This window comes from Gavialis gangeticus, unplaced genomic scaffold (genome assembly GCF_001723915.1).
Source record: "Gavialis gangeticus isolate Ggan-Ray unplaced genomic scaffold, GavGan_comp1, whole genome shotgun sequence".
Lineage (NCBI taxonomy): Eukaryota > Metazoa > Chordata > Crocodylia > Gavialidae > Gavialis > Gavialis gangeticus.
This window is the reverse complement of record NW_017729030.1, coordinates 60,363,542-60,390,634: the sequence shown is the minus strand read 5'-3', so window position 1 is coordinate 60,390,634 and position 27,093 is coordinate 60,363,542. Positions and strand designations below refer to the sequence as shown.

Here is a 27,093-nt window from a genome sequence, read left to right as displayed (position 1 = left end):
AGTTAACACATTTGGCCAGCATATCAGATAACATAGCAACAAGGTAAAGAATCATGCTGCAGAAGCAGCTGGAGTTGTTTCATACTGAAATCGCTACAGTATGGCTCATACTTTGTTTTAAATATAAAATAGTTCTACTCAGGCAGCAAGCCCAACACACTCATTTTAGCACAGTTATTGTAACTAGTTTTCATGTAATTCCAGAGCCCTTCACCCTTTTGCAGCAGGGTGAAGTTAGCACCACCAGTTAAACCTATAGTGACTGCATTGTCCTACACAAAAGCAGCCAGATTATGTGCAAGACAGAGGCACATGTGGTTTGAAGAAAGCATATTTCACATTTGTCTTTGCAGAGCCATCTTTGTCTGCTTATTAAGAAATAAAGAAATACAAGGCATCTTCCCACAGTGGAAATGTCTGCATGATAAAATTACTGTACCTGGCAGCAGCACCTTCAATCATGATGTGCTCCTTCAGGTGGGCTGCTTTCTGAACCAGAAGCAGAGTAGTTGCGGCCATGTGACAGGGCCAAGTAGCCTAGCACTGTGCTAATTAGCCCACCTTTGGCACCATGCTGACATGGCTTAGGAGGGAGTGCATCCCCAGCAGCATGATGTATTTGAGACTGCCACTGCCAGGCATCATAAGTTTACCTTGTAGGCATGGCCTGTCTCTCACTTGGCCTGGGTCTTCAGGACCTCATTTGCAGTAACTGAGAGCCTCACTAGCAAAAGAGCTATCGAGCCACAATCTGCCCTTTACAGAGCAGGCCAAGATGTTCTTTTCTAATCATTATTGCCGTGCACCTCTAACAATAATGACTTTCCTACACATCTGCCATGTTACCAGGAATTGGGAAAAGTGCACAGTGACACACATTGAGGGCAGCTTTGTTCACTTTAACAGGGCCAGCTGAACAACAAGCCTAGACTGATTTTCTTTTTTTCCATTAGCACACACCCCAAAGACACAGAAGAGCAGTCAAAAGTGACCAGTTTTAATTTTCCCCAACATCATTTGGAACGCTGCTGCTGATGTTGAGACCAGCTCTGTGTTTGGAACAGCCCCGACGCCACTGCTTTATGTGGTTCGGTGGTATTACCATTCCTGTGTTCTATGAGCTGGCTTGCCTTTATGAAGTAGTAGGCAATCTTCTGCGATTCAGGCTCTATAATGCTGTAGTGTAGTGAGAGCTAATTTCCCAGAGCAACTCATCTGTTACAAAGAATGAAGTTACTTTTCTACTTTCAGATTCTGCCATATCACGCAACCCCCACCCTCCTTTTTTTTTTTTTTATTTGCAGCTTAATGTAATCTTCCTTGGGATTGCTCTCTATAAAATGTTTCATCATACTGCCATACTGAAACCCGAATCCGGCTGTCTTGACAATATCAAGTAAGTGATTTTTTTTCTCTCTTTCTCTTTCTTTTGTTGTTTTCACCTTGGCTACTCTTAGAACAGTATCTGTTATAATAAACCCCTATGACAACAATGACAAGGGGCATTGCATTGGCTTAATCACGAGTAACCCAGGTTTTGACTATTGAAATGGTTTATTGTAGCGTGAACAAGCAAATGATGATGAGGGCCTGCCTGTTTCCAAATGGCCCTCCTTCCATTAGATTATATTAAAGTTCAGGGGTAGTGTTTTCTATTCAGTTTTGTGTAAATGAAGCAAAAGTCTAATAATATCCAGATTCCTTAAACAAAGGTTCAGCTGCACCTAATTGTCATGTGACAATTATTTCAGTTCTCTGCAGAACAACTGTAGATTATTACTATTTCTCTATGCTTACTTGTTTCTACCCATTGTAGATACAGTGACCCAAATTCTTCCCTCAGGGTATACCTAAAGCAGTCTGATTGGCTTGAGTGGAGTTAATCTGAATTGAGGGTGACTCAGATCAGAACGCTGTGTTCTCTATTCAGTTTATATTTTGCCCTTTGGCCTGGTAAGCATTTGAGGCCGGACATCACACAGCTATTGACTAAACCATTAAATTAATAGAATATTAGTGTCCATCAGTGTCTGTTTGTGCTAGTACCTATGGCTTTAATTGCCTGCTTCACAAATGCTAGGGGGATTTCAAGTGCAGCGTGTGATAGGATGTTGAGTCTATTAATTAATAAAACCATGTAATGAACTTTAGGAGGTGGAAAGCATTGGCGTCAGCACTTTACTGCATACCTAGGAAAGCAGAACAATATCTTCTTCCACTAGAAGTGGATGCTAGCATCACCTCTTTGACAGGTGGGGGAGGGAGAAGAGAGGAAGAAAGCTCATTATGTAATGACTGAATAGCACAATTACAAGACATCTCTCCAAGAGGTTATTATTGTTGCTGCTGTAACTGCTTGCACAGATGTTGCTTTAATTTAAATTGGTCAGTCCTCATAGAAAAACTCTCAAGCTGGGCAGGGTTTGTAACATCAAGGCTATGTGTAAAGCATGTCACACCAAGCACATCTTTTCATTACTAGAGACCCATTGTTTATACAGGGATGAGAATAGGGTAAGAAAGCACAGGAGTCTTTCGGAAAATGCAGAAAGGGAGCAGATTCTATGCAGCATGCCCTTCACCATTCCCTCCAATGGTCCCCAAGGGCAACCACTGAGATTTTGCAGGTCATGCAATTTGGCAGCCAAACTAGGTGGCGCAGTTCCTTGGGAAAACATAAACTTTTTATCCGTGGCTTTTGAAAGGAAGGGAGGATGTAGTCTTCTGCTGCAAGCCATACCAGCAGTTAGAGAATAGCCGGTTAGTGAGACAAGGAAGGTCAGAGGGAGCATGTGAAGAAATAAGTGTGTCATGAGGTCACTGGAATGGGGCTGAGTCCAGTATTAGCCACAGACTGAGTGGTTCTGTGCAGTTAACTAGCCCTCACACCCAGACTTTTCTATTCTTGCACTAACTCCCTTCCACAAGGGAATAATTAGTTGGGCTTTGTGTCTTGTCATCTTCATGCTTTTTTTTTGTAGCTTGTCTTCCTCAGTTGTTTTTACCATGGTGCCTCAGATCACTAGGAAATCCCCTTTTAGTGCTGACCTTTGAGTTTGGCTTTGCTGTGTGTGTTCTGTTTTCTTTTAATACAGTAGATATTCCTTAGAAAACACTAATAATTGCCATTTTATCTTTGATCCAAGCTTTCCCCTGCATTTACCATGTCTCTTAAACTGCTCCTCTGGAAAGTATTTGGAATCAGATAAAGGTTTATTTTAGAGGGTACTTCCTTTGGGGCTATACAAAGTGATCCTTCTAGGCATAAAACTGCCAAAGTCATCCAGTGGAATGGACTAGTTCATTCCACATCTGTTAGGATGTGTCCACACTGAACTATCATCATATGCACTAGTATTTGAGCTGGCTTTAATCCAGCTACCCTGGGTATTAATAGTGGTATACGCATGGCAAAATGTGGGTTATACACACCTGTATAGGCTGTATGCACGACTCCAATTCTGCTGCCGACAGGATTTCAATTCCTGATCTATATTAAGAGCAACTAGTTTATTTTAGCGACTTGCATGATCCGAAGCCCAAGTTAGTGGGAATCTTCTATTCATTTAATTCCACTCTAGATCAGGCCTTAAATGGATAATAAGCTTAATACCACTTGGAGCTAATGATTTTACTGTAAAACTAAATCAGTCACAGAGGGTTCCTGACTGAGAAGGATATTTTCAAGGTCACCCATACAAAACCTGTCCAAAAAGTTCTGCACTGTGATTAATAAAAAAAAATAAATAATGTCATAATTAGAGCAAAGATAATAATTACCTACTGAGTAATCTTTGCTCCTACTAATTTCTAATACCTTTGTTAAAATGCCAGTCATGTATACAACAGGTTATGTCAATTAGAGTGTCACTGTAAAATATTTTATAGGCTCTTTGGCAGATGAGTGTCTGTTCCTGATTTGACTTAATTAAACCACCTTGAAAATGCAAGCAATGAAAATGTTTTTAAACATTTTGTTGATGCCTTTCCAAGCCTGTTGCTTCATTACAAATACTTTTTTTTTTGTACAGAAAAGTGGGAAAGACTTAAAATCAAGTTATTTAGTGTATCAGATAGAAGATTAGGAGGGGCCTTGATCATGATTTATAAATACCTACAGGGAAAGATTTCTGAGTAGAGGGTCCTTTATTGATAAATTCACGAGATAAATTCAGGCTAGAAATAGGTGTAGGTGTTTAATAATGTGGTCATGTACAATTGGATTACCTCATACACCATCCCTTGTTATCTTTAAATCAACCTCTGGGTTTTTTTTCTAAGAGAGATATTTTTGCTCCGTAACAAAAAATGGGCTTGACACAACAATCCCAGCAGGAAATGCAATGGCCTGTCTAATTTAGGAAGGGTGGCATTCTGCTCCTTTCTGGTTGTCTAGGCATCCAGATTTGATCACCTATATAGCATTTTTGGTTGTATAAGTCCCAGAGAAAATCATTATGCACAAGTTGGCATTCTGTCCCCATGCAGGTAGCTCTATGCACATGAACAACTATATGTGACTATGTAGGGATAGAGGGCATCCTCTAGTTTGTAGAGGATGCTACCAAAATTGTAGAGAGCCTACTACCTCACTGGGGCAAGGACCCAGGCTAGAACCTAAGGCCCCCTCCCTTTCAGGTGAGCAGCTGCCTCACTAAGCCAGATAACACCCTCTGACTTGCTATGCCTTTGCCTATTTTCTCCTCACCCCATGTATCTACCATATACTTTCTTCTCATGGTTGTCCAGGGGACCGGCTTCAGAAGGAACACCAGACAGGGGACTGGATAATGGTGTGATGGTTAGAGTGGTGTTCTGGGAAGTCAAAGAGACTGAGCTATCTGGGAACAGATGGGCTGTCTCTGCCACACAAGTGCATATGTCCAGTCTGGGTGTGCCCACAGTTATTGCCCAGAATGCAGGACCCTAGGTGCATATGTAGCTTTTGATGTACCTTCCATGCATGCAGTAATAAAATGACTACCTGTCCTTAAGGGGCATCGGTGGACCATAGTTTCACAGCAGTAGGGGACCTGATTGGGAATTTGTTTTCCCACTTCATTTCCCATTACCTTTCTCCATTACGCCATGAAGAAATTCTTGCAACCAATTCAGCAGTGGCAAAATATTCAGTTCCCTGTGGCACTATATAAATAACGTCCATAAAATATTTTAATAGGATGCTAATAAGCACCTCTGCAATCTGCTGCTTGCCTATGTCACTATAAAGGTTAGAAATGTAAGGTATAGAAAATGTAGAGCTAAATTACTCCACTTAAATTAATGAACCTGATAAGGGATTGGGAGTTCACCTGGGATATCTTTAATTACTGTAGCAACAGAGGAGTCATTCAAAGAACAGTATCTGAGCCAGATGCTGTATGCCTAAAGGGTTTGTAGGCACTCTGCAGAGTTGTAAAAATAAACTTCCTCAGTTCTTCAGGAATACTCTCTTGATTACTGAGTGAGGATGGAAGAATCTGACATTCCATCAGTGGAACACTTGACATCCAGCTGTTACCGTGAAAAAAAATAAGGAAGTGCTTTGTTTAGAGGCCTAGATGGATAAAAAAAGTGGTCTTATTCTCACCTTTGTTACTGTTACCAATTCACCAGGCTGCTTTCAGACAGCTATATCTTTGTCTTTTTATGTTATGGTGATAGACACGTGCAAACTTTTCCTTTAACTCTCTCTATTTCCTTATCCTTAGATGGGGAGCTCCTCAGAGCTGGGCCCATCCTCTGTTAAGTGTCAGGATGGTGTCTAATATAGTTTATTACAGAGAGGTAGGAGCCACTCAGTAATCAAGGTTAGACTTCATCTATGTTATAATTCCAAAGAGAAAGTTTCCACTATGTTGGGGGAAACTATACCTCATGCAAAAGCAGCAAGTTCTTTGACTAAGACAGTGTCTGTATGTATGCATGAAACCCTGATCAAAGTCCACAGTCAAACTCCAGCTGATGTGAATTGGGAAAAGGCTTAACCCTCATATTTGTACCACAAAGCAGTGCAGAGCTAATTAGAATGTCTGGGCACCACCATGAGGTAAGCGTTAAATATTTTTAGTTAATAAACAGGCTTGGAGCTTAGGGGGTTGTTCAATAAACCTTGTTTTAACCCCACCCTCTTTATTTACTTTTAACACTAACCTTTTCATGGTTCCAAATGCTTAGGATTCAAGCTCAGTGAAAATTAGGATTTCTTCTGAGGTTTTTCGTTTTTTTTTTTAATGAAGCAAAGATTATGAAATTAAAACAAATACATAAGATGCCTGCTTTGGAAAAGCTGTAAAGGTTCTGGCATTTCTTTGTGTCCCTCCCAAAATTCTACCTGTGAGTGGATGTTGCTGGCAATCTCTCCATGCTGCAGCAGTCACCCTGTACAGAGTGCTTCCTACCTCCTGATCAGTAAATTAGTTTGGAGGGTAGGAGGCTGGGTCCTAGGCTTTATGCCAATGAAATTATTGTGGTTGAGAAGTAGGGATGGTTCTTAGTTAGTGATGGTTGAGAACACATCGCCTAATTATTTCAGGGTCAAATCAAACCCTGCCTAACTACTCCAGTTGGTCATTCATGTCTCATAAAGCCTATCTTGAGGGTTTAAGTGGAAAGTGAGCAGTGCATCAGCCTTGTGCACTAGAATGAATATATGGGCTCTCAATGACCAATGTGAAAATAAAAGGGGATTGTATAGTCCAACAGATGACTGTACTGTCTGGGATCCTTACAAACTCACTGCAAGTTTATTCCAAGCCAGGGATTCAGACGGATTCAGCTGGTGAAAAGGCAAAGTATTTGTCTCTTAAACTCTCTCTTTCAGTGGAGAATAGAGGGGCAGAGCTAAAGCAACAACACACTCTGGAGATCCCCAGCTGGCAGGAGGCTTCTTATAATGAAATATTATCAGATGGAATACTTTAGAGACACTCTGAGGCTGCTCTAAAGTATGTCAAACAAATGTAGAGCCAGCCATAGATAGCTCTTTTGCAGCTGCATTACTATGCCCACTGGATTTTGCAATGTGGATGAGAATGGCAGCTGGTGTGCATCTGTATCTTTTAACACTTACATTGGTCCAGATTGCCCTATACACCCACCAATAATGTCATTTTGCAGTTAGGCCCAGTCCAGTGAAGAATTTCAGTCTGTGCACATGGATAATCCCACTGACTGCAACCTGACTACTCTTCCAGTTAGATTTAAGTACATGCTTACTGAATTGGGGGTCTGCATGGTTTTTTTCTCTTTGTTCTTGCCAAACAGTGCATCCACAAAGCTTATTCTTATTTTCAGATATCTTCCCAGTTATGTAAACTCTTGTTCTTTCTGGAAAAAAGTGTCATTGTTTAGCCTCCCCCCCAAAAAAGCTATATCATAACTGTATTGTGTAGATCAGGGGTAGGCACACGAGTGAGAGTGTAGCACACAAAGGCATTTTGCTTGGCATGCATGCCTTGGGTCGGACAGTGGAGAAGGGGCTGGGGCGTCACTGCCACAGTAAAGATCAGGACCCTCATGACTCCCCCTCTGTCCACCCTTAGCACATCAGTATCTTCCAAGTCGAGGATGTGGGTGTTTTTGGCAGTCTGCAAAAAACATTTGTGACCCCTTGTACAGATAATAGCCAAACCCATTAATTAACGTTATTTAAATAGTCCTTATTCTGATCATTGTACTGTTGGCATTGAGGGTGTACTTGCATCTTTCTCATAGGATTGCTTTCCCTAGGCTGACAGACATTTGAATTACTCTGTTTGCTGTCTAGTGTCATTAGGAATTATGCATGACATCATTATGGGGTTCATTACAGTAACCAAAACTGATCCTCTTATGAGAGAATTGGCTCCAGGGGTGCAAGGATTATTTGATTAATAAAAGGCAGGTTCTGTAATCAGTTTGAAAGATTTCCTTCATGGGGCTGGACACCTGCCATACCTAAAGTTATGCTGGAATCTTAATGTGCTTCTGAGTGGCTGGCAGGGAGGGAGTGAAGCATGTCCCATCATACCAGAATACCAGAGGCTATAAGTCATCCTCTCGGTTTCTTAATAATGGCCACCTTTTCTTTGAAGACTGTATGTGTGCATTTCCCCTGCTTTTAATGCTTCCCTATTCTCTCTCTCTATCTCTCTCTGTGGTTAAGTTTGTTAGTATTTCGCATAGCCAAATTGTATTCACTGACATTTTTCCATGGTGCAGTATGTGGCTATGAGGTTTTATTTTATTTGCTTTGGAAGGCTGAAATACATGTCTTCGTAGCCAACTGCAATTACAAACCCATGAAAAATAAAGCAGCAGATCGGGATTTTTCAGTTTCTTTTAACTCTCCTTTCTCTTTTCCACACATTTTGTTGCACTGTTATTTTAGCCATAGCTTGTCTGAAAGTTTACTTTAAAGTCAGTTGGATGCCCTTTACAAACACAATTAGTGCAGGCCTTCACAAAGAATAATAAATAGGGTTGGAAAGTTGTGTTCAGTGAAAATGCCCATCAAAGTGAATCTAGACACACACACAAAAAGAGTTGTCCTGGGAATTTATTTTTTACCTCCTTAGTTGTTGGTACCCAAACTTTCAGCTTGGTACTTAGGTCAGTTTTTAAAGAGAGAATACTTTGGGATAGTTTTGTTCCTCAGTTAATCCCAAGATGGCATCTTACTTCTGGTATAGCTTCCTTTGCTCGGTGTAAACTTCCTAGCATCTTTCATTAGCAACATAATAAATACTGAGGTGGTAAAACAGTTTTACCATGTAAGAAAGAAAAAAAATATTTTGTTTTTGAAGCACAGATACAGGAAAACAGCTGACTATGTCCCATTGAAATCCATGCTTAAGTTTGTTTCTTAATTGAGGTCTATGTGTCAGATCTCCCATAGGGCATTTATACACAAGTTCAGGGAGTGGGGATGCTTTAATTAGAGCAGCTTTGAGAGCCACTCAAATTAAAGTACCCAGAGCATCTCATGTATCAATGTCCCTATGCTTAAAATAAAGCTCCCAGAGTGTCTTGTGTATCAGCATCCCAGTGCTTAAAATTGTGGCAGGAGTGCTTTAACTAAAGCTTGTTTAACAAACTTTAGTTAAAGTGCCCCTGCCACCATTTTTAAGCACAGGGATGCTACTACATGAGATAATGGAGTCTGCTGGAGCATGGTGATTACCAGCAGACTTGATTAATTGAGTCTGCTCCGACATACTGTAATTATAGTGTGTTGGAGCAGCCTCACTGCTCCTGTATAGGCACCCATAGTGCCCATTGTCAGTTTCCTCTGACTCCCATGGACATTAAGGGTGATCAGTACCTCACTAGATGGAATACTGATATTTTGCAGGCAAAAAAAAGGAAAAGAAAAGAAATCCTCTGTGCAATATTTAATTGAGGGGCAACAGGTTTTTCTCACTCAATCTTAATCATTATATTTTCACTTGTGAGTTACTTAGCCCTCAATGAAGAGTTATATTTCTCACCTTGCATTTGTCATCTAAAGAGGCACATCCAGCAGTACAGTGGGCTAATACATTCTGTTACATAAATCAAGGCACAAACTGAGATGGTCAATGGGGGTCATTTGTCTGTGTTCAAATGAATGAGAAGAGCAGTGTTTAGCTTTGTCAGACATTTCAGATAATGGTGGTTATCATTCAAGAAGGAAACCATCCTGTTCTTGAAAAAAAAACCCCATCCTCTAATTTGGGATTGGCACCCAACTATGGAAAACTCAGGGCCTTGTTAAACGTTAATGTTAGGTGGCTCCTGGAGCTCTTAACCCCTGGGTTGTCCACACATTAACACCTGAAAATAGTTTTAAGCACCCTGTAAGTGGCTTAAAGTTATGCCACTCCAGGGCAGGATTATCTCTGATCTGTGTTACCCAACTCATGTTACATTAAGGTGTAGCCACTTTAGGCTACACCTTAGTGTAAGCAGCCCTCCCATCCACCCCCTCACTGGCCCAAATCAGGCCCAATGGCTCCTCACTCTCCCCAGCATGCAAGATCCCCCTCACTGCCCCCCCGCCCCGTGCTCCTTTCCCCCTGCTTACTTGTAGCTGTCCATGCTGTCTGTCCTAGTGGAGGAAGCAGGGAAGGGTTAAACCTTCCTTGTCTGCTCCCCCAGGATAGACAGCATGGGCAGCTACAAGTAAGCATTGGGGCTGGCAGGGGAAGGGGGAACCCCAGGGGAACTGAGGGAGCCCCAGGGGAGAAGGGGGCAGGGGGTAAATCTGGAATAGGAGGCAGGGGAAGGGGTTCTTACCTGTCCATCCTCCAGGCCCCTGCTGGCCTGAACATGTGACTGCTCCACAGTTGAGCTAGCACTAATACCCATCAACATTTGAGCAGCTCACACTGTAACTGTAACAAGGCCCTCAGGCTTGAGTTTTATGGAGTGTGGAGGACTTGCAAGTCTGAGAGAAATAAATGGCAGCTGATGGTACCCCCTCCTTCCACTCTTGCCAGTGCTTGTAGTTTCATTGTAAGTCTCATGGGTAAAGTCTCAGCAGCTGGAATAATAGGATTGTGTGAGAGTCACAAGTTCCACTTGCATGTATACCCGATTGTCTCAAAAATTGGTAATTGTATAGAACCATTGTTTATTATCATTGAGAATCCCACTGTTTTTTTTTTTATCCAAATTGGTGCTTTTGAGAAGTCTATCCCCTGGTTCTCTAACTTCAGGGTTTGTTGATACTACAGTTCTGAAAGTTAGTTTTGGGTGCATGAAGTTGGGCATCCAAATATAAAGTTACTAATAATGAAGATCAACTTTTAAAAAAGTGTCCCCTCTAACTTTTGTACCCCTTTTCAAGTCGTGCTCTGTGTGGAAAGTTAAGCCAACTTCTGTCTAAAATCAATTCCCAAGTTCGTGAATGACCCCAAAGCAATAGGAAATAAGTTATTTTGAAAGTTTATAGTACTACCAAAATATAGTGACCTCGACTGTGGGATAGCCTGAGCACCTATAACTGCCATTGAAAGCAATGTAGTTTATACATTATCTATTGTATAAATGTAATTTATTAAATGCTTATTTTCATATGGGATATCCATAGCTCATGAAGAAGCATTTAGGATTAATTTACCCTCTGAAAAGTAACACTTTTTAAGTTGCAAAAAACAGTTACTGACAAAAATAAAATTTGAAAGGAAAGTTTAAACACAATTTGGAAAAAAAAACATCTGCAGAAATGTTTTGCTTATATAAAATCAGTTTGTTAACACAGAACCATTGTATTAGTACCAGCAAAGCAGAAAGCAAAATTTATCAATTCTGTTTTATTTGCCAAACTGATTAAAGTATAAAAAAAGTAAATGCACTTTCTTTGCAGTTAAAATGAGTTATTTTTGAAGCATTTTAAACCACCATTTCCTTTAACACTACAGTTAGTTACACAAAAATGGAATTATGTTTCAAAATCACATGATTATGTGAAGTGCCCCATCTGAACACAGTATTTTTTCAGTATTGTAACTGCTTTTAAATTCAAGTGAAAATGCAAAAATAACAAATGCTATGGTACATTTTTTGTATTTAGTCTTTGCCAATTGTTCAAGTCATTTTTATTATTTACCTTAAGACAATATTCCTTGAAAATGTTATCGATGCTAGAGTCTAGCATTGAATATTGAACCAATTAAATGGATGGGAGGGTGAAGGACCTTGGCTTAAAGGAATAGAAACATTTTAATTAATTCGTTCCACATGTACATTTGCCTAGGAGCGTACCAAGTGAATGGTGCACACACTTCTGTTTAAAGGTTCCATCGTGCCAGCTGTCAAACAGTAGTGGAAAGAGGGCAAAGAGCCAAAGTACTAGTACTTAGCACTCGGATTGCATTCAGCGCAGCACCTGTTCAGAACATCTGATCCATAAAGCCCTCTCCTCTAAGATGTTCACCACCCTTAACTCCTGTTGACGGTCAGTGAGATCAGAGAGTGCCCAACAGCTAGCAGGAGCCATTTTCAGAGCATTGTGCAGAATGGTAAATAATGTGGGAGAGAGGTAGAGTTAGCCATAGTAGTCTGAAGTCAGGCAGAAGTCAGGATACAGGTGCATCTTATAGACTAAATAAATCAGAAGCTCACTTCATTAGATACTGGTGAAACAGTGATGAAACAATGGGAGGCATTACATATGCCCACATTGGGTGCGTCCAAATGAGTGCACACATGCAAGCGTATGCATTTCCTGCAGCACAAAAAGCAGTGTGCTAGCCCCAGAAGCATGCTGGCCCCAGCAGCCTTCTTACCTGGGGTCCTAGATGCCTCCAGGGTCAGCAGCAGTGCCAATCTGGCTACACAGAGCCTGGCCAGCAGCCAGAGCTTGGATCTGGCCAGCCAGGCTCTGTTTCTGGCAGTGCACATTGCTGCTGCATGCATCATGCTGCTTTAAGCAGCAGGTTTTTTGATACTGTTCTGCAAATTAGCAGCATGGTGAATGGGTGCACATGCACTACAAGTAGATTGTGGCACCTCAAACAGCTTTGAGGCGCTGCACATTGCATGTGTGCACTTGTCTGGATATGCCCACTGAATCCTGTTGAACATTGCACAAGCAAGTCTGATGCTATTGGACAAGAAATGGCCAAAGTATGGGTACTTAAATAGAAGCCAATATTTATTCATAGCAGTAGCAATTAAAATTCCATTCTAACAACGCTCCAAGCCCCTAATGATGAATTAGCAATAATTTGTAATTATTAAATATTAGGTATCTGTCAGGAGTGACTTAGATAAGGGTGATCCTGCCTTGGAGTAAGGGAGAATCAGTTAGGTGACTTCTCCTGGTCCCTTCTAGTCCTGTAGTTTATGATTCTATGAAGAACATAGATTAGAGAACAAGGAGAAGAGAAGGCTGAGGTGGGGTGTGATAACAGTCTTCAAATACCTGAAGGGCTATTATACAGAGGATAGAGATGGACTTTTCTCTATGGCTGCAGGGGACAGGACTAGGAGCAATGGACTAAAGCTGCAGCAGAAGAAATTTAGGTTGGAGATTAGGGCAAATTTACTGACTATGAAGATGGTCAAGTCAGTTGGAACAGGTGACTTAAAGAAGTTGTGGAATTTCCATCCTTGAAGGTTTTCAAGAGCAGGCTGGACAGACACTTATCTGTGATAGATTATTCAGGGATGCTCCATAGATTCATAGATTGTTAGGGGCTGGAAGGGACCTCACAAGATCATCGAGTCCACCCCCCTGCACTAGGCAGGAAAGACAACTGGGCTCAGGTGACCCCCATGAGGTGACCGTCCAGTCTCCTCTTGAAGATTTCGAGGGTAGGTGATTGCACCACCTCTGGAGAGAGTTTATTCCACGGTCTGGACACCCTAACTGTGAAGAAGTTTTTCGTAGTGTTAAGCCTGAAACAATCTTCTGGGAGTTTGTGGCCTTAGGCAGGGAGCTGGATTAGATGCCCTTGTGAGGACCTATTTTCCTATGAACCTGTGTTCCAATGGAGATGAGTAAGAAAATTCTTTTTGGTTTTTCATGTATTTCTACTGACTAGCAGGATGGGCTGCTTGAATGGGCTCCTCAAAAAAGCTATAAGAAGGGAGTAAGAGTATGGACAACCTGTTGACAGAGCCAAAGTTCTAATGAAACTGTGTCCCTCCCAGCCAATTTCTCAGTGTATAGCAGTCTCAGTGGCAATTCTGAATTCTGTAGACTTCTTGGAATGACCATTCAAATTATGGCTGGATCAGAGCTTTCTTCCAGAGAAGTGACTTAGTTCCTTTTGAAAATGAGACTTTGATTCATGTGTCACCTAAGTGCCTTGGGGTATATCTATATGAGATGCCTTAATGCACAGTGGACTGTTCTACTGCACATTAGCGCATCATGGCAAAAATTATGCTAATGCATTAATGTGCAGTAGAATTAGTGTACTGCACATTAAGCATCACAAAATTTTGCCTTTGCTACTGTGCATTAGCACAGCTACTGTCTTTATCTGCTACCTCATATTAGAGGTACTATACTTAATGTGCAGTAGCGAAGGCACATTAATGAACGTGTAGACATTCCCTTGGAGAATGTTACTTCACTTAAAGATTGGGTGTTATATTATTATACCACAGATTATTGGACTAGATGCAGAAGTTGCTGGGTGAAATGCTATTATTGTCTCTGTTATGCAGGAGACCAGGCTAAATGATCTATTGGTCCTTTATGGCCTTAAAGTCTCTCATACATGTTAATACATGATCCTTCAAAATCTAGCAGTCAGCGAAGCATGCCTAATTAAAACTTATGACAGAAAACACCATGCTCCATAGTCCACTCACTAGTACAGTGCTGTTTTATGTGACCCCTCATCTGCATCTCTAGATGATTATATTTCTAATATGCAGCTTAAAGCAAAATCAGAAGACACACCCTGATCTGCTGCACATACACAAAATTAAAGACTTACAAAATTCCATCAAGAAAATGTATACATATATTTACTTTTTTACAGTGTGCAGAGTTTATAAGACCCTTAGAGAAAAAATTGCTAATATCTTATTTTGTCACTGAAATGAAAAATCATCTGGGATTGCATTTATTTTTTGTGTGCGCTTTTTCATTCAAATAGTTGCATCAATAGCTGCATCAGATTGTGTTCATTTCTGTTTGACACTTCTTATTTTTTTGTGGAATGGATTGGTTAATAATAATAATAATAATGTATTATCAATTTTTTTTGCTTGTTTAGCTATCATTTTTCTGATGGCTGCATTAGTGTTGAATGGCAATGGTAAGCGCTAATCTTTCCACTGACAGGTGTCTTCCTTCCAAAATAAAAATTAGTCAATAATTATTGATTGAGAGAGTATCCTGGAAGATATTAAATACTCAAGGCCTTGCTATGAAACCATTCATCATGATTATTGTTTTAAAAGGTCATAGTTTTAGTATTTTGTCTGAAAGCCCAGCTTGCACTATTTGTAAAATACAGATGTGCCCAAAGACTTTATTGAATCTGTATCCCACAAAAACAATCAGATATGTGGTTACACTTTACTGTGTTTTGAAATAATTATGGCATGTCTTTGCAAAGTTAGAAGGAAGCAAATGTGCATGGTAAGCGATTTTGAGGGTAGTTAATTACTTACTGAAAATTAGATGAGCTTAACAAAATTGTTCTTTTCAATTACAATAATTAGAAACAAATCTCAGAAAAAAAGCCAAAACTTTCCAAGTAATCTCCTGTTGAAACAAAAGGGGGATAACAGATATGAATTAGTAAGATATAATCAGACAGGTGATGCAGTAGTCCCAAGCCATGTCTCTGGATAACTTGCAGGGCCAAAAGAACTTGGTCTACTTTGGCATGTGACATTTTTAAAACTGCCTAAGGGAGTAAAGACCCTACTCCTGCTGAAAACCAGTGGAACGTTGATGTGTAAATCCTGTGTTGCTTATTACTAGAATGCCAACTTAGAGTAACTTGATGGTATTTGGGACTCCTAAGCACACTTGCTCTGTGTTTGACTTGGATACAGGCAAACCTAATACAGTTCTTTTCAGCATCATGAATATGATTCATAGTTTCCCTACCTTTTGTGTTCTCCCTGATACCGATGTAGCTTGTGCAACCATAAAGATCTGGTTACATCTTGCAGTTGCTGAGCACTCAGTGGGCATGTCTACATGAGATGCTAGGTTGCCGTAGCAACGAGCTATGGCAATGTAGCTCATTGCTATGGTGATGTAGCATCAGTGGGAACAAACCAGGATGCCAATGCTGCATCACCATAGTGATGAGCTACATCACCGTAGCTCATCACTATGGCAATGCAGCATCTAAAAATAACCATGTACCACTGGGACTGTGCAGTACCAAATACACAGTCAGGGGCACATGTAGATGCACCCAATCTTTATGGGTATAATGCTTGCGCAAGGTGTGCCTCAGTATGATTGGTCTTGTATACTTATTTAGCTTTTACCTACATCTAAGCACCTTTAGCCCCTTGTTTTGGACAACTCTGTCTTCCCTTCCACAGAGTCTTAAAGCTCCTTTTCCCCAACCCTTTTTACCTCAAGTAAATTCTTCAGCAAAGAAGGCTCTCTGCTTTCTACCTACTGAAGCATCTTAAGCAGGTGTCTTCAACAAGGTAGCCCATTCACTGATGTAGCCATACAGGGAAGATGGTTAGCCTATTGTGTCTTCCAAAAATAAGGAGCCACAGTTAGCCATGTTAGTCTGAAGCAAAGTAGAAGACAGGGTAGATTTTCACATTATAAACTAATCAAAGTTGAGCTAGATAGATAGATAGATAGAGCATGTGATGAAGTGAGCTACAGCTCACGCAAGCTTGTAAGATATATATATCACAAACTTTTGTGAGATTACACACCCACACATAATATAATCTATTTTGGTTAGTCTATAAGGTAAAAATCTACCTTGCCTTCCAAGAACAAGCCTTAGTTTACTACCACACATAACAAGCATCTTCCAGGAAGCAGGCAATCTGTTGTCGTTCTCTCTTTTGTGTGCAGTAGGATTTTACACACTCTCCTAGACATGCTGGCTGATTCTCGCCTTGTTGATACGTTAAAAGCAGCTCTGCAGCTGTACATGCAAAGGCAGGGGGGGAGTTGGAGTGTGGGGAGGGGGTTTGCCTGTCTTTTTACAGAATGCTGTCCTTGCATGAGTTGCCAAGGAGAGTTATTTTAGTAATCAAAATGGAGGATGCCAAGGGAGTATTGTGGGGCTGGGAGAAAGCAGGGTGAAAGAGCAAAATCTTGTCACAGAAGATTGGGCTAGTATGGGAACCAAAAAATGAGATTCAGGAAACTGTTTCATGAAAATCCGGATGAGACGCATTAGTGACCTAAGAAATGTGATTAGAAAGCGTCTTGGCTCCCTGCCATTTGTACCATATCTTTGTCACAAAATGTGAAGACAAATTATTTAAATAGTCTTTTCATGCTCATTATTGATTTTTTTCAAAATGAAGATACTCCTTCACTAATCAGTTATGAACACATTAGTTTTATGTAAGGAGTGTCTCTAGACTTTTAGCCTGTTATTGTATATTTTCCAAAGCATCCTAGCTTTGAGGAGCTCCCCTCGGCCTTTTTATGCAAAGTCAATCACCTGTAAAAGCTACTGATGGGTTCTACTCACGTTGGGCTCATTTCTGCCATCTCTCCTCGGCAAAGTGCTGGTGTTAATAGAAACAAATAAGCAAATGATTCATAGTTACCACCATCAATACATATGATTATGAAGCTTGGACCTCTCACTGGCCTTAGAGATAAAGAAAAACATTAGAAAATGTCATATTTTTTAAAGTAAACTTATCTATAATTAAACCATCAAGAGTTTAGCGAAATTTCCTGAAGTCAGTCATTTCTTTATTTCCAACTCTAATGGGAGGATTTCAAATTGGCTCAAAAGAGCCAAGACCCATATCTGTATATTTAGGCACCTAAATATGTTTTAAAGAACTGAACCCTAGGCCTTGTGTTTCCACACGGAAGGTTTTCAAGTCACATTTAAAATAGGACTTAGTCTCATAAACAAACTAGATGTATTTGAAAAAAATTCCTTCAAGCTAAAAGGCAAACCCAGCATTGCTGATTTGACAGTTTGCATGTGCTAAGACAAAACCAGCCATTCAGAAACTCCGGAGAAAGGCTATTGCAACTCACTGGGTGCATCTACACATGCACCGTTACTGTCCAGTAACCTAGGTTACTGTGCAATAACTGAAAATTACTGTGCAGTATGGGCATGAGTCTACGTGTGTGCCCATACTGCATAGTAACTATGGTGACTTACACCATCTTGCAGGTAGCAAATTTACTCCTGAGTACTTAATGTGCAGTAAGGCATGTGTTACTGCTCAGTAACCCTGTTTGTGTGGATTGACTTGGGAGTAACTTTGCTGTCAAGTCGGTATACGCACAGTGCTGTAATGCCTAGACGTGTAGACACCAGTCTAAAAACCGCTTACTGCACAGTAAATGCATGTGTAGACATGCCCACTGAAAAGCTTAGAAAATGTTATGGCCGCAGAAATTAGAGACACTAAATAGTATTTATAATTTATTTTTGTAAGCTGTTATAGAAGACTCTTTAACAGATGCTGTCCCATAAAAAGGGAATGCTTGACAGCATTTTTATTAAAGTAGCATATCCTGCTACTCTCTACTTTGTTAGATTTAAACTCCAAAGAGAAGAAGTGGATCACTCTGGATTCCCTTGTCTATTTCTGTTATTTATCTCTAAAAAGGGACGCATCTAAAGGCCTTGTTATGCAACAAATGGCACAGAGGCCTCAGGAGAGAGGCTCCTTGCCTTGTAGTGCAAAGAATCAAAAAGGAAAACAGGTAAAGAAAGTTGAAGTGATTTAGCAAGGCAAGTCGGTGATTCAGCCGGCCATCAAGAGAATTAAGCCTCTCCCATGTCACAGTCCACAGTGATAGTCACTAATTATGCTGCTACTCATTGTACACACTTACAGTTGTTCCACTGATTCATAATCTTGTTGATCCTGCAGAAAAAAAATACATTATAATGGTTACCTAACAACTAAAATCTCCATCTCTGTAAAACACACACTGGGTCAATAGCTTTACTGGGAATAGAACCAATAGTTTTTGAACCTGTTGTTAGGAAGCACTTTCTTAGAGGTATTCTGATAGCAAAAATGGAACAACATTTATCCATTCTTATCCTCTTTTACGTATCTTATAACTCAGAGGTTTCAAACACAACAGTCTGTAGGCCAGATCCAGCCCACTGACCTGGGTCATCTGGCCTTCAGGGAATGTGGTCCTCCAACTGATTTGAGTTTGTTGCCCCTGTTATAACTACATGGAATGGTTTGCAATAATGATGTTACCCAAATATGACTGGGTTTACATGAAATATCAAAAAAGGTCTAAAGAGCAAGGAAATATAAGTATGAAAAGCTTGGGAAAGCTCTTTGAATGTCTGATACAGTGCCCACCCAAGCCATTGGGCAACCTCCACGGAAACTGATGAACAGATAGGTGGTGTTGCTGAGGTGGATGTGCTGTCATTAGTCAGGAGATCCTCCCACTAGGAATTGGTAAGTCAGATTGGCTTTACACCAAGATGGAAAGCTATCTGTGAGGTTCCAGAAGCATCAGAGGTCTGCTTGAAGTGATACAGCTGTTTGTGCAACTCACACCTTTTTCTGTGTGCTATCAGGTAGTAGAGACCCCAGGCAGGAAAACAGGAGGTATTCTCAGAGCTGTATGCATGGATCCCCTCACCTGTACTGGTGCAGAGGCCAGTGGGGTAATGACAGGAGATGAAGTGAAGAGAAGTAAGAGGGAGTTTACTAAAGCTGGTGGGTCTGTGAGGCCAGCAATATTGGCGATGATGCACAACAAGGTGGTTGTGGAGGCTGGGAAGGGGTGAAGTGCAGTGCAGCCAGTGAAACTGTGGGTAGATGAGAGAGACTGGAGTGGCCAGCAGCCTGGCGAGGCGGGCTGTTGTCCAGCATTTGGGAGCAGCTGTAGTGTTGGCCATTGAGGTCATAGAGATATACACAACTTATTATGAGGCTGATTTTGGTCTCAAAACCAGATACCCTCATAGTCTTTAATGGAGGAGTATCTCACACAAAATGCAGTTACCTCCCCACACTAAGGGCCAACTTCTGTCCCTATTTATGCCCAAGCAACCCCACTGATGGATTCAGCAGTGTATTAAAGAAGCCAGAAATTATCCCTAAAAGCCTGTAGGGCTTTGGCTACTGTGAGGAGGAAAGGGAAGGTCCCTGGATTTCAGTTGTGTTTCTGCTTCTTTCTGAGACCAGGCCTGTGGCAGATTTCTGCAAGAGAGTGGTTAACCTGACAACTCACGGTGTTTTGCCTGAGGGATGACTTACAAGATGAACTGATGCTTGTCCCGTTGTCATTGGTACAGAGATGAACGAATTGAATTGATGTTCCTCTCATGTACTAGTGACAGCTGCTGCTAGAGGTCTTAGTGTCAAAAGTAAAAGGCTTCAGGGTGGAGACAAGGGAAAAAGAAAGAAATGTGGGTTAAGTCCCACTCTTACCTTGTTTCAGAGAAATCAAACTAATACACACTAGGATAACTAACATCAGAATTGGTCTTAACATGTCGCATTGTCTGCATTAGAAAAAAAAACAAACAGCTGGAAGTAATCTTGTGTTTCCACAGCTGAAGAAGTGTATTTTAAATGGATAGTCTTGGATTATTCTTAAGTGCTTGTGGGTACCTTGGTTTTCTATTCTGTTTGGTGACATTTTTCCCCTCTCTTAAAAAGGAAAGCAAATAGGTCAACACTTCCTGTCTCCCAGCAATCAGCAGAAACGGCTTTAGAAGATTTTAATGCTGTTATCTTTAAAAGAGGATAACATTGCTGTCTGACTCATAAGCAGGAAACCTGGGAGTTTCAATTATAGTTAAAAAACAAAACAAACAAAAAACCCAACAAAACCATAATAATAAAAGATAAGGCTCCTATGCTACATCCTGATATATCGGATGAATGCCTGAGGTGCAGTGAAGTTTTGCCATCTAAATATATCAAAGCTTTCCAGGATGACAACATTAGATTTCCTAGATTAATGTTCTCCAAAGACAGTAATGATCTTTTTTTTAAATAGATTTCTAAGTCAATTGACATTTTATAAGCATGATACACAACAGAACAAGACTAAAGATGAGTAGCTACAGAACTCAGTTAACAATGGCTCCTTCTAGGAGGCATGCCACCATCCCTGTTATAATTTCCTTAAGAAGTGAACCAGTGTGGTCAGTGTTTATTGGACCCAGATGTTGTTTTGTTTTGGGGGGAGTGAGGGGAACTAGGGACAAACTGGTTATTCTCACACAATATTCTTTATGTCATGATATTCTAATGTTGGTGTTCTTGTCTTTATGTCTATGCATTCTTTAGCTATGAGGATAACAGACCCTTCATCAAGTAAGAATGACCTGAATGGCTGATAAATTCCATTTATCAGTGTGGTCCCATGAACCAGCTATCAAATCAATATTGAAAAATCATTAAAGCTTCTGTCATTCACATTTGAGGCAGAAGAGCAAACTGTGCAGGAAAATGGCCAGGCATACAACTAAGATGCAGAGTAAATGTGCTGCATATGTATTGCCAAACAATTGTCACTTTGTCTGCTTCACATTTCTTGATTGGACATCACGCAATTTCAAGGCAAATGCTAAAAGCAATCTGGTGTCGTACAGACTTGTTATATCAATAGCAGCTCTCTGTTTCACTGCACTTTCTCCCTCCATGCATTTGAGTGTGTTGAATTTGTTGATAATAATGGTTTTGGCTCTGGATCATTAATGCAATTTAGAGGTAAATTTTCAATGATGCATGGGTATTAAGCCACATGACTCCCATCAAAGCTAATGGAGGTGGCACAATTAAACTCCTGTGCAGTGCCGTGGAAAAAGTCTTCCTAAAGACTGGAATATCCAGTTGTCACAAATTGTAAATTGAAAGCTTTCAATCATGCTGACATTTGATGTTCTGTTTCTTTATTTCATAAAATTGAATTATTAAGAAAAAAGAGTGTAAAAAACCTGCAGCAGAAATACAAGTCTGTACAAAGAGTGCAAAATGTAAAGGAAGCAAGAAGCACATACAAATTATGCGCTGTTTATCTTAAATCTTTTATCCTGCAACCAAAAAATAAACCATAAGTAGCACAATGGAAGCATATCAACTTTGCAATAGACTTTCAGTTTGTTCTTCTGGTGAAGAGTCCTTTGTGTTCATTTTTCCAGTACCATTATCATATTCTCTGTCACTCTTCAGTTCTTTTGTTCCAAGGATAGGGGATGGAGCATTTTTATGCATTCTCCACCCTCTCTTTACTCCAGGTCTGTTTTCTGCGACATAACAATGTAATATTGTACAATTTGTGCTGTGTGACACTTTAACGTAAAGATTACTTTCAGATACTAAGGCAGCATAGTTCTGCTTCTCTTCTGTTAACTGATTCACTCTTTTCTGCAGACCTCTGTAATCAGAGGCTTTTAACTCGGACTCAAGAATGCCGTAGATTTGGCATGAGAAAATTTTCCAGTAACTGTTAAAAAAACCCAAAATGTACAGTGGCAGTGGAAAAAAATAAACCATTCAATTTTTGTAAATAAAAAAATGGCTTGCAAATAAGATCTTAATGTGGTTTCATTGATGATAAGAGTTTTGGAGGGAAAATATATAAAGCAGTTGAAGTATTTAACTTTATGAAGTGGCTATCTTTCAAAAGGATTTTGAGAGTGCATTTTCAATTTGCATAGCACTAAATATTTATTTGCAGGATTGACTGGAAATGCTTCAAAGGAGCTGTTCTAGTCTACTAGATACAAAATAGCTATTTATAAAGCTGCCTAAGTATGCAGTTAGCTCAGGGAGCTCTTCTGGTCTTATGGATAAATACTACTTTTATGTACTCCAGTGGAAGTTATAAATACTGCATTTCCTTTCTAATATTTAATAACAAGAAGAATCACTAATTGGTCAAGAATGTGCTCCTGTTTGTGATTGACCCAGAAGAAAACAAAGGAATCCAAAGTAAAGGCTCATTTGTTGTCCCAGTGCCATGACAGAAAATTGGTTTGTCTGGCTGCAAACAGCTCAGCTTTGTCAGAAGACTTTTTCACCAGTTCCTTCCTGCCCTTCCAGCTCAACCCTCTCCTGAGCAGAGCGCAAACTCAGCAGAGTCTATGTTCAGGACAGGGTTTTGACATCCCTAGTGACAGCTTAGTTTGAAACTTAGCTGGGTTCTCTGTGGACCTGCACCCTGCAAGTCCCTCTCCCCAGCATGTGTTCGTAGGAGTTCATATCCGTTGTACTCTGGGGCTGGTGCAAGTAGTAGGCAAGGGCAGGAGCCCAAATCAGATGATGGCCAAGTTAGTTAAGGTAGCTGGCTGTCCCTCCAGAGATGTGAACTTAAATCCCATTGCTCTGAGTCCTGCTATGAGTGGTTCCCTGGCTATTTGCATAGTGGAAGAAAGCCCATAGCCCCTTTTAAGGACAAAAGGTTAAAAAGTGTAGGGAGGTAAGAGGAGAATGAAAGTTTCCAAAGGGGATATGTTCTCAAGTCCCCTTAAACCTCCATCCTTTTGACACTGGAATAATTCTATTCACTTCAGCAGAGTCCTCCACATTTACATCACTGTGTTAGAAGGAAACTAGGTCCATGAACTTAAAGATGATCTTCACCATGCAAATGAAGCTATTAGCTTTATCTCTGCCCTAAGCAGTAACACTCTATTTCACACCTGATCCAGCCCTTGACAAAGGCAATGTGATATAACTCCCACTGATTTCAGTGGGTATTGGAATGAAACCCTAAGGCAGAACGTAGTTCTTATCAACTCTTTGTTCTATTCAATGTACTTTAGGACACCCCCATGGCCTGTTCTAAAGAAGCAACCCCTCAGTATTAGTTAGTGTTTCAAGTTTCAGTGCATTAGGGAATAGCTTTTCATTCCTCAAGAAAAAATGTAACCTATTGGCCCACCTGTGTCTTCCAAATCTGCTTGCCCTAAGTAGTTTTCACATCTCAGAAAAGAGGCTGAGAACCAATGCGTAGAGTCGCTTCTTGCCCTTACAGACCATCCTGTTAATCCAACTGCAAATGATCTGGAGTGGTGTGGGGAGCGCTCATGCATTACAATATGTTTCTTTCCATCACAGTAAATTCTGGAGTAGAAGCACAGAGAGCTTTCCCTACACAAGGCGAATCAGGTGGGCCAAATCCCAGGAATTGCCCAGGTGTTTTTAGTTATTTTATGTTCCTGCAATTGGAAATGGTGAAATTGCAGAGAAAATGGACCTAGGCAAAGTGCTGGAATAAATTTGCCTCAGTGTTGAACAGGGAGCATTTAAATAAGCTAATCCAACTGTCACTGTTGCACTAGTGAAACCAATAGAGGCTAACAAAACAACTCCTTAATGTTAGTCCTTAGTGTTGCTTTTTCTTTCTTTTGCCAGCCATTTGCAGAAACAGCATCTACATATCATTTACATGCACACTGCTACTACATAAAAAAGTTTATGGTACAAATCTGCTTTGGATCAGATAAATTTCCATGCTCATAATATTTTCATTTATGTATCTTTCCTCAAGCTTGAAGGCTAGTAAACTGCATCCAATTCACGGTGTTGTCAAAAAAAAAAGTCAGATAACTTTATCAGATATATATTTTTTCTGCTGCTAGAGCGATAACAGAAAGTAATCACTGCTAGGAGATGTGTGAATTCCTATATGGATCAAAGACCAATTCTGTTCTGTATTTGTTTTGTTTCTCTCAACAGGTCATGGGTTATAGGTGCAATAGCTCTGCTCTGCCTATTAGGACTGACCTGGGCCTTTGGACTTATGTATATTAATGAAAGCACAGTCATCATGGCGTATCTCTTCACTATTTTCAATTCTCTGCAGGGAATGTTTATATTCATTTTCCATTGTGTCCTCCAGAAGAAGGTAAGACAGATTATTTCATGCTGAGGAGTCAAGGTACAGGGTATTTTGTTACCTAACAACCACAGAATAATATTACCTTTGTGCCTTGCATTTTTATTGGACAGACTTGTTTCTGTGCACCTAATAAGGGCTTTGTTTAGATTAGAAATCAAAGAGATGCATGGGAATGAGATGATGAATCACATGCATAGCACTTGCATACCAACAATCATGATGCTCAAGATCAGAAAACTGAATACAATGCAAAATCCTGTCATGTAGTCTGGAAAAGGAATATATATGACCTATTAAAGCTCTTTACATTTTTATAGGCCTGATTCTATATTCACTTACACTAGTTGTACACTGGAGCAGTTCCTCTGGCATCACTGGAGAAATCAGTGATGAAACTAGTAACGTCATTGGTGTTACTTCAGAGTGGTTTGGTCATAAGTTAGAGATGAGTGGGGCTTTTTATCTTCATGTTGATTCAAAGAACCATGTGCTCTTAAATCCCATTGTTACTTTGGGGGGAATCTCCTGCTTAGTAATCACAATAAGTACTTGTTGATTGAAATGAATATATAAACATCTTTCTTTTCTAATAACTGGAAGCTAGACTAAGTAACCTGTAGTCAAGATTTATATCTACCAAACGTATATACATTATCATTCCAATGATGTGTCAAGGTCAAAGGGCCTTCCAGGCCTAATGACCCGTATGGCCAGTGTGGTTAAAATGCACCAGTTTCTGTAGCCAGCAGTACACAAGGGAGTGATGTGGTTAGGCTCATGTTGAGCTACCTTTGATTCCCTGCTCTGAATGACTAGATTACCATTGCAGCTGGTTAGACTATGGGTGGCATTTAATTCTAGCATGTGGTTTGAACTCATGCCTTTTAGTGGTCTTATCCACTCTGCCCCATCCCACAATGTTTGAGTCATAGAAAAATAGTGTTGCTACACATTACACTTTAGGATGTGTTAACTACAATTAAAATGTGAGCATCGGTACATTCAAGCAGGAAAAAATGTGCTAAGTGCTATCATATGGTTGAGGGATATTGGTAGACAACTCCTCTATCCCAAGAGTTGTGTCCTCATATGGTTGTAAAAGTAGGGCTTTTGGGGCAGGGAGGAGACCCAAATTATATTAAATTATGTACCACGCTATCATAGGATTGCCCCATGGAGATACGAGCAATCCTCAAAGTTGATTCAAGACTCAGGTGTGGTGTGGGAGCTGGGATCAACAGGCAGCTCTTTATTGGTGTGGGGGATGGAACTGACAGACAGCTGGTTGTCAGTCCCAGATTCCACACCTCACTGAAATTTTGCACCAGCTTTGGTGCAGGCAGGGCTGGGACCAACAATTAGCTGTTTGTAGACTGTACAGCCAGCTCTAGCCCTGTCCACAGGACTTAAATCTTAGTAAGTATTATTGTATGACTGTTCAGAAAACCTAACTCGTAGTTATGCTTTCCTGCAAACTAAATAAAAAACACATGCTAAGTGCCCTACGTGATAAGGCCCTAATTGTGGACTTCAGTCTTGCATTGTAACTTATGTGGTTGACTTCTTGCCACAGAGTTCACAATATAGGATTGGGATCTTGTTGAAGTTTGAATCTCTTCTCCAATGAGTTGTCCAGAAGTTTGATTCTGCGCCATACAAGTCAATGGGAAGTTTCCCATGCACTTGAATGGGAGTAGGAATGGAAGGGAGCTAGTGGAAAATGAGCAGAAAATAGTGCAAAAAACAGTTTCAAAGCCATGCCTTGATCAATAAGCTCTGTAGAAGAATCTTGAGAACAGACTATCCTAAACTGTTAATCTTTAGAATTGAAGATAGAATTCTGGATTTAAATTTTTGTTCCATGTCATGCCATGTCATGTCATCTCAAGCTCATTTATTATAACAGGCCTATGAGCATTACTTAAATCCAAATTCTCTGATAATGATACTACAACTTCTCAATTTTCAGCAAGATGATAACAAAAACAATAGGAAGATCTTATCTACGTTAAAGAATTGGATCTTTATAACATAGCACATGCTATAAGGGGCATCTTTAGACATGTGTGATACTTCACCTGAGATGTCATAAGTATTCTAGGGTTTCCCTCCTAACTGTATGTACCTGCTTTTGTAAGTCTTACCCTAAAACCATATTGTTGCCAGTTAGAATCTCAGGTAGTGTATCACACTTTCACTCTCTTTAAGATATAGATTGTTTTTAAGCATTTCTTTAAGATAAGAAATTGAACAGATGTAAGCATATGCATTTACTCATATGTCAAACCTTTGTTACTATGTTTATATGAAGCACATGATGCATTCTACTATTTTGATGATAATGGCCAATTCAGCAAGATATTTAAGCTAATAACCTATTTTAAGTGGGTAAGTAGAGCTATTGAAATAAAGGCTATTCATATGCTTAAAGCTAATAATGTTACAGGGCTTGTCTACATGAGGAAGTTAATGCACAGTGAGGTCTGCCATGGTTTTTGGCAAATATGGACACACTTAGGGCACATGCTCTTTCACAGCAGAGCAGTCACTGTACTCAAAGCCAGTCTCAGTGCATACCACCATGCATATTCACACAAGGAATTAGTACTGTGAAGTTAGTGCACCATAAA

At 40.2% G+C, this 27,093-nt stretch overlaps 1 protein-coding gene across 12 annotated transcripts in view; it reads left to right on the top strand.

The window, feature by feature from the left end:
* ADGRL3 (adhesion G protein-coupled receptor L3) overlaps window positions 1-27,093 on the top strand; it is a 1,275,722-nt gene that overhangs the window by 1,146,287 nt on the left and 102,342 nt on the right. For all 12 annotated transcript variants that reach the window (XM_019522289.1, XM_019522280.1, XM_019522284.1 and 9 more), the window contains 2 exons: window positions 1,305-1,396; window positions 24,301-24,469. In XM_019522289.1, the coding sequence (XP_019377834.1) occupies window positions 1,305-1,396; window positions 24,301-24,469 (261 nt within the window). The remainder of the gene's footprint in view (window positions 1-1,304; window positions 1,397-24,300; window positions 24,470-27,093) is intronic.